General features: G+C 43.0%; 2 protein-coding genes across 16 annotated transcripts in view; one reads left to right on the forward strand and one right to left on the reverse strand.

Moving 5' to 3' along the window:
- The window catches only part of nrcama (neuronal cell adhesion molecule a), a 1,100,153-nt gene that overhangs the window by 740,026 nt on the left and 351,710 nt on the right, over positions 1-8,417 (forward strand). The window lies entirely within an intron of this gene.
- The window catches only part of LOC116673447 (cyclin-D-binding Myb-like transcription factor 1), a 14,904-nt gene that overhangs the window by 3,837 nt on the left and 2,650 nt on the right, over positions 1-8,417 (reverse strand). Inside the window, exons 2-12 of the mRNA XM_032505798.1 lie at positions 8,273-8,388; positions 6,408-6,501; positions 6,069-6,154; positions 5,559-5,574; positions 4,103-4,229; positions 3,712-3,869; positions 3,587-3,619; positions 3,337-3,446; positions 2,292-2,520; positions 778-929; positions 289-486 (exon numbers count right to left, since the gene is read on the reverse strand). Of these exons, the coding sequence (XP_032361689.1) occupies positions 289-486; positions 778-929; positions 2,292-2,520; positions 3,337-3,446; positions 3,587-3,619; positions 3,712-3,869; positions 4,103-4,229; positions 5,559-5,574; positions 6,069-6,154; positions 6,408-6,501; positions 8,273-8,381 (1,312 nt within the window). The 5' untranslated portion in view covers positions 8,382-8,388. The remainder of the gene's footprint in view (positions 1-288; positions 487-777; positions 930-2,291; positions 2,521-3,336; positions 3,447-3,586; positions 3,620-3,711; positions 3,870-4,102; positions 4,230-5,558; positions 5,575-6,068; positions 6,155-6,407; positions 6,502-8,272; positions 8,389-8,417) is intronic.

Below are 8,417 nucleotides of genomic sequence, written 5' to 3' on the forward strand. Positions count from 1 at the left end.
TTTTTTCCAGCTTTTGGCGCTTTAAAAAAAAAAAAAAAACTGAGCTGGTTTAATAACAGGTTTTCCACTTATTCTTGGAATTCATGGTCAACAAAGCTCATTTATATCAAATTATACATACAATTTTAGTTAAAAAAGGCCGAAAATGTGAGTTATTTCGACTAATAGTTAAGTGCAAATGCTGTAAGATTAAATATAACACCCAAAAATTCAATGAAAGTAATTATGTATGGAATCATCCATGTTATTCTTGGACAATTTGGGTGAAAGAAATCCACTCCGTCTCACCCAGGTGTGTGATCTGCAGCGGGATCTGTAGGGGGATCTGCAGCGCCGCCATGGAGCCGGGGGCCGGGCCGCCGCCGCCGCCGCTCTCCTCCAATCGGGCGAGTCGGATCTGAAGGGCCGAGGAGGAGGAGGAGGGACTCCCTGGTCCAGATGTGGTCTGTGAGGACGCCATGAGCTCCTGGAGACCCTTCAGGAGGACTGAGGACACACACAGGTTGAAGTGTCAATAGCTTTTTGAGATTAATAATAAAAATAATAATAATAATGATAATAAATCCACTGCAGTGAAACAGCATTAAAAGACAATCGCACTCAAGAAATACTCAGCATAAAAGACTGTTAAATATATAAAATCATGCATAAGATAAAATTAATTGACTCAAATAATTAGATATAAAATCAGCTGTAACTCAGAGCTTTAGGTTATTTAAATGTGACTTACTATTATTATAAGTCACATTTAAATAGACTTATTTTTTGTGTGTGTACCGTTGAAAGGGATCTCCTTGTGATTGGTTACTTGTCTCTTGATGCTCCACCACTTGGAGCGCAGCCACTGTGGCGACCGGACGCTGCTCCACCCGCCTGCGAGATCCTCCCACTTGATTTCGTTCTCGTCCTCCACCTCCATCTCCGATATCCTGAAACACATCCGTCAACTTCTTTTATTTATGTACTTTATAACACTTATAATATCTGACTCTTGGCTTCCTCCCCTGTTGCTTCCTCTCCTTGTTCCCTCTCGCTTCAACTTGTTTCCTCTCTTCTGTCTCGTCTTTTGCTTTCTCTCGTTTCAATTCCTTGCTTCCTCCTTTCCTCACTTGCTTCCTCTCCTCTTCTCTCGTCCTTGTTTTCTCTCCTTTCTTGTTTCCTCTCTTCTTGCCTCCTCTCCTCACTTCCTGTCATTGTCTCTTCTTGGTTTCCTCTCCTCACTGTGTTTTCCGTCTTCCATCCCCCCCGCCTGCCCTCCCCCCCCCACCCGAACTCCTCCTGGCCGCACCCCATTCATCCACCCTCCACTTCTCCGTTGTTTCCTCTTCTTGGTTTCGGTCGAGCTCCTTATTTCCTCCTACGTCATGTTTCCCCTTCATCCTCTCTTTGTTTTCTCTCATTGTCTCTTCTTGTTTCCTCTCCCCTCACTTTTGTTTTTCCTCTCCAAAACCTTCTCTCTGTTCCGCGCCTTTTTCGCTCCTTAGTTCCTCCTACTTTCTTGTTTCCCGTCTCCTCCTCTATTCTTCTTGTGTCCTCTCTCCGCCACTTTCTCTCGTTTCCCCTTATCTTTTTCCGACTTTTCCTTATTTCCTCCTACTTTCTTGGGTGGTTTTCCACTCCTCCCTCCTCCTCTATTGGGTTTCCTCTCATTGCGTCATCTTGTTGGTTTCCTCTCCTCCTTGGTTTCTTTCTTCCTCCCTCTTCCTCTCGTTTCGGGGGGAAAAAAAACCTCCTTAATTTTTCCACTCCGTCTACTTTGCTCTTTTTTCCTCCCTTCCCCTCCCTCCCTTGGTTTCCCCTCTCACTTGTTGCCATTTTGGTTTCCTTTCCTACACTTCAACTTGTTCCCCTACTCCTCTTCTTCGCCCCTTGTTCTCTTTCTTGAGTCGACCCGTTGATGTCCTCCCAATTTCCTTGTTTCGTCTCCTCTCTTGTTGTCCCCTCGGCTCCTCTTTCGCCTTCTCGGTTTGGACTCTTATTTCCTCTCTCTTTGTTTCTCTCCCTCTTTGCTCCATTTCCCGCTTCTTGTTTTGACTCCTTATTTTTTTTTTTTTGTTTCCTCCATCTCCTCGCAAGCTGGTTTTCCCCCTCCCCCCCCCAACCCTCCCGCCCTTCCTCTTGGTTTACACCACACACACACTACACACACACACTACACGACGGACACCAACACACAACCACCACATCATTCACACCACACACACACACACAATACACACACACACACAGCAACATACCGATCCCCCACACACACACACACACACACACACACACACACACACACACCGTACCTGCGGATGAGGTTGATGTCGTCCTCCTTCATCCACTCGGTCCCTCCGCTGTGTTTCCAGTTCAGGTAGTTCAACCATTTGGACCGACACTGTTTCTCTGAGCGCGTGCGAACCTGATCGGCGACCGTTGCCCAGGAGACGCCGCCTGTGACCGCCGACCCCGGCGACGCACCCGCCATCTCGTACACAACCTCGGTGAGACGTCGCTCCTCCTCCTCGCTCCATTTACCTTTTATTAAAAAGAAAAACATATTTTAAATAAAGAATTGTTAGAACAAAAGTTAGACAAACCATTTAATATGTGAGTAATTTTAAGCTCTTTCTCTTCTGTATTATTCAACAAAAACAAGCAGTAAATCCTTATATAGTATGAACAACACAAGATTAGATAGATTAAACAAACCGGAGGCCGGGCCGGTATGTGATGAGGAAATTAGATGACGCATGAATTTATATGAATGACATCTTTTATTGAACTACTCCAATCCCAGTAGTATAACGAGCACTGACCGAGCCTGGTGGAAACCAACATAAATATGGAAGTCAGAAACAAATAAACTAAAGTGCAGATTGCAGAAATATAAAAAGAGATGTGTGGCCTTACCACACTTAGTAGTATTTACATTATTATTATTTACTGTAATAACTAAACATGTGGATTGCACTTTTTAAGTACTGTCCTGAACTTTACTAGACAGTTAAATAAGCAAATATATATATATGTGTGTGTGTGTGTGTGTGTGTGTGTGTGTATTTATATGTGTATGTATGTATGTATATGTGTGTGTGTGTGTGTGTGTGTGTGTGAGAGTATGTATGTATGCATGCATGTGTATATATATATATATATATACTTATTTAACCAGCATTACGTCGGCCAGCCTAGCGCGCTTAGTGGAATAAAAGTCTAAGGTTCGGCAGAAACCAAACCCCGTCAAAAAGACCAATATTCGTCCGAATCTGAAGCCAAATCCTGGATTCGGTGGATTCGGTGCGTCCCTATCAAAAACTACATGCGTGTACTTGAGTACACACGGCTGTGTACCTGTGTTGCAGGTGTCCTTCATCAGTCGGCAGCGGTCTTTGACCGACGAGGCGCTGCGACCCAGCGCCGCCCCGATGGTCGACCAGTCGTTCCCGTGTTTCTCCCTCAGCCTGAACCAACATGGATACAAACAACATATCAACAATATATCAACAATATCTCAACAATATATCAACAATATATCAACAATATTTTTGTGTATGGTTATAAAAATGTACATAAAGTTGAAGACACAAAAGGTTTTACTCACGCTTTTAGCTTATCTATCTCATCAGGAGTGTACCTTAGGGAGATACAATTTAGAAGAAATGAATATTCTGACTGAGAAAACAGAGTTTCAGCATGTTTCCCACCATCTTTCCGTCGTAAACTCACTTTCCGACGTGGTTGCGGTTGTCGTACATTCGTAGAACTCGTCTGTAGACGGCGAACAGCGGCCTGTTTAAGCCCAACGCGACGGAGCGGTAGAAATCCTTCCTCTCCTCTTTGGACATCTCAAAAATAATCTCTGCTGGGTCCTCGATGCCTCGGCCCTGAAACGTAGAAACACAGAGGCAGCCACGTAAACTAACGTTAATACGTACAGGACAGACATAATGCTGCATTCACGTGGTGTTGGAATAATCGGTTCATGTGAACACACACCTGTCCACATTATGACTTAAAGCTCATGAACACAAGAAAGTTGGAAGAACGAGTTCCCAGCTCGGGAATTGGGACCATGAAGGAGTACATGAATGCACCATGAAGACAGAAAGTAACGTACTTTAACATATTGATCGATGTTGCTCATCAGAAGGTCGATCTCCTCTTTGGACCACATGCCCTGTTTCCACTTGTGACCTAAAGTGGAAGAAATGTTGAACAGAGGATAGTTCAAAAACCCATCATGACTTTTGCGTAAACATACACGCCCGCTTTCACCAGCCATGTGGCGTGTCAACGGGGGCCAAACGGCGTTAACAAAACGCACAAAAAAAGCGAGTAAATGTCTTGATAACACGCCAATAAGGGCATACGAATCAGCGTGTCATACATCCGCCATTTCATGAGATCAGTGTGAAGAACCATTAACAGAAACCATGTTTAGTTTCCTTGACAAAGACCATAGACTGTATATAGATATATAGATGATATTAATGGACAGCGTCCATTGGGTGACGTCCCCCATTAGTTTTGAGAGGGAGGAGCTGCTTACAGTCTGCGTTATAGTCTACATTATATACTTTCATAGCCACGCCCAACCCCCCCCCCACCCCCCCGCTTTAGACGACCGATTTTCAACAAATCAACAAACTCATGATTGAAAAAATTGAACATGCTTTCTGTGTTGCACAAGGATTTAAACTAGCGATTGAGGACCAAGAACTAATGAAATGTTTCTTGAGGAAATAAATCACAAGAGAGACAGTGGGTCTACCTTCTCACTAAACCTTTCTACAGAAACAGACTTCTTTTTGCAACCGCACCAAGAAGTAGATGTATGTTATTTGATTAGGACAATGCACACTTAATCCACATCTGCTGTAAATGCGCCATGTTAGCCGACCCGTCTAGTTTGTCAACTGTAAGCTCTACCCGCATGCAATGGCTTTATAGTGGGAAGAACCCACAGGAAAACACCGGCACTTCGACCAGTTATATCTAAACAAGTATCGTCCAAAAAGGCTATAATTTGAATGGTCTTACTCTACAACAAACTCTCTATTTAATATTATTGTTCTGTTTTTTTTTTTTTTGTTTTTTTTTTTTTTTGCACTGCAGTCACTGTCACCCCTGGACACGGGCCCCAACCAACACACATCAACCACAACCCGACTCCCTGCTGCCCTGCCGGAACAATAGAAAGCAGGTTTAAAGGAATGTCCCCCTCCATTGCAGCGCAACAGCAAACAGGGGCATAGCTTTTCATCACCGCAGAACCCGGATCGTTGTTCCATGACTATATGCAGTTTAGAATGATAAGGGACGTCTTTCTCTCCTCCTTAAAAAGCGGCTCCTCTTCTCCCATTGTCTTGAAGTCTCCATGCGGCCCCCCAACACGCTCCATCATGAGCTCGGCGAGAGCAGGCCTGTTGGTGTGCTGAGTTGGGAACTGATGCCCGCCGCGGTTAACAATCTTTTGTTAGCCGCGTGTGCTTCCTGTCTTTCTTTGGTAGTGAACCAGGCCTGACGTGAACAGGAGACACCTGTCTGTCTTCTGACTGGCAGAGAGAGGTCCTCATCCTCCTGCAGATCTCCCACCACACACCTATACACACACACACCCACCCACACACACAACACACACAAGCACACACACACGACCAAACAACACAAAAAAACGGCCACACACACACCAAACAACACACAACACAAACACCAACCAATGTGTAACGAATATACACATTGTTTGTTTTTTTTTTTTTTCACTTAATATCCCTACCCCCCATTTATTTGCGTTACTGTTACTGTTCTGTTTTATGTACTTATTTTATGTAAGTTTTGTGTATTATTCAAGAGCTTCAAAATGTGTTTTGTGCCGTTGGTTGATGCACTTTAGTAGAATAGGCATTTTCACCGGATGTGTTTTGAGTTGTGATTTGAAACGTTGGAGTGAATCGATGTTTCTAAGATGAATTCCAGAGATTTGTTGAGCCTGCTCGTTTTTGCTGCATTGTATTTCCTATTTGTCTGAAAGAAGCGGTGGAAGCAGAAGAAGAAGAATAAAGGAGGAGTTGTATCTCGCCCCACTGAATCGAGCGACAACCTTCCTCCGAGAGATCCCCGTCGGCCGTGGCCGTCATCGTCACCTCGAAGCCTTCGTCGCTCTCGGACACTGCGGAAAGAAAAAGAGAGAGGAGACGTTACAAGGTGGAATATCAACAGGAGCCCCATGACGTTGTGTTCTTTATCATTTTGAAGTGCTTAGTGTTTTTTTGATTATCTAATGTGCAAATTGCTGTATGGGATTATAATCTGAAGGTGTGGTTGTGTGTGTGTGTGTGTGTGTGTGTGTGTGTGTGTGTGACGGCCAGGGTGGGTAGAGTCGAGGGTTAACTGACATTAGGGTAGACACATGTTGCGACTTATCGGTAAGGGTGACCACGAGACGGGGCGTGTCCGAGTCCTCCTGTTCGTCTGTAGAGAGGCACAGTTTCTTCTGGAGGGGCTCTGAGTCATCATCTACACACACACACACACACACACACACACACACACACACACATCATATGTTCTTTACACATATGCACATGCGTGATTGCATAAAGCTAGTATTTAGTTAGGGAGTTAGTCAGGTAGTAATTTACTGTAAGTATTTCAATATATTTCATTCATCTGTCGATTATTTATCCTGATTAATCGATGGTTTGGTTTATAAAATGTCAGAAGAATGACAACTTAAAGAGTCCAACCTGACGTATAAAAACGTCAACAGTCCAGAAACCTACAGATATTTGGGCTGGGACGATACGCTTTGGTCCCAATTTGAGTCTTTCACGATCCATGGCGGCTGATTCGATTTAAAGTGAGATTTCCATTTACTGCGACTCGACAGTATATAATAACAATATTAATAATACATTTTATTTAACAGCGCCTTTCTGAGCACTCAAGGTCACTTTACAGACAATAAAAGACGGATAAAGGGAACAGAGAAGTATAAACAGTTATGAGAAAGAAAGAAAAATATGGAGTATTGCGATTTGCTTTTCCTTCTTTAACAAAAACTAAAGTTGAATAATACACTTCCGGAGGCAATATACCATGAGACATTTCAAAAAACTAACTTTTCTGAACCGAATGCACATCACATGTCCGTCTGACATGTAGTCCATTTAAAAAAAAAAAAAAAAAAGGATTTTCTGCCTATGTTTCGCTGGACACGAATATGATGTGTCGGCAGCATGAGCACAAAACATTTAGGTGAATCAATGGTTTACAACGTTTTTTTTAGATTTAAGAGAAAAGATTTAGAACAGATTTTTTAGATAGTTGCAACAACAACAAAACCGGCGATACATATGATTTCCGATTTATTTATTTTTTTCTACCCCTAAAAGATATTCAGCTTAACATCGCATACAATAAACACAATTCTGACAATTGTGAAGTTTTTTTTCCACTTAAAAAGAGACGAAAATAGTTCCAGATTGTTATTTAGAACCTACATTACTCCGGTAAAAACGTCACCATTTTAATTCTAATATTCCTGATGTTTGCGTAAAATGTGGTGTAGATAAGGGCACTCTTCTTCACTGTATGTGGCAGTGTCCGGAACTTCAGACTTTTTTGGAAGGAGGTTACTGCATTTATTCCCCGTTTGACTGAATGTAACACGACGGTAAACTCTGCTTGCTGCACATCTTTCCTAAAGGGACTACAAAAAAAGAGGACTCTTGTTAGTTTCTGCTTATTGCAGGCTAAACATGTGATCGCTCTGAACTGGAAGAACACAGAAAGACCAAAGGTAAACCAGTGGATCAAACTAATGTCTAACAACCTGGCCCTGGAGAAACTGACCTACATTGCGAGAGGAAAACTTGAGGAATTCAAAGATATGTGGTCGCCTTTCTTGCACCTTGTAAAAGCCTGTGACGTGTAAACTATAATTTCTTTTTCTTTTTTTTGCTTATGGAGTGAGCACGGGGTTCTAGGGTAGGGGGGGAGGCTGTGTTTTTTTTATTTTTGTTTTATTTATGCTCTCTATTTTTTATGTTTGTCTTTATACATTCCTTCTTTTGTGTGTGTCTGGAAAACATTTAAAATTCAAATAAAGATATTTGTGACGTAAATAGTTCCAGATTAAATTTTCTAACGGCTGCAGCTCTGCATTAAACACCTCGTCAACCGTGGGTTTAATCAGCATCAGATTCAGATTGATAACGTCTGGTATGCGACGTGGACTTTGCTTCGTTAATGAGACTCAAAAAAGGAAACGTGTGTGTTGACCCACCGTTGGGGGGGCAGTGCAGTATGATGCTCCCGTCGCTGTCCCGCGTGAGCGTGAGCGACTTGACGGTTTCTGACGCCGAAGCGTCCTCGTCCTCGGCTGCTGAACTCATCGTGCACCTGGAGAGGAATGACCACATCCAACACCT

This window comes from Etheostoma spectabile, chromosome 23, assembly GCF_008692095.1.
Source record: "Etheostoma spectabile isolate EspeVRDwgs_2016 chromosome 23, UIUC_Espe_1.0, whole genome shotgun sequence".
In the NCBI taxonomy this organism is placed as follows: Eukaryota; Metazoa; Chordata; class Actinopteri; order Perciformes; family Percidae; genus Etheostoma; species Etheostoma spectabile.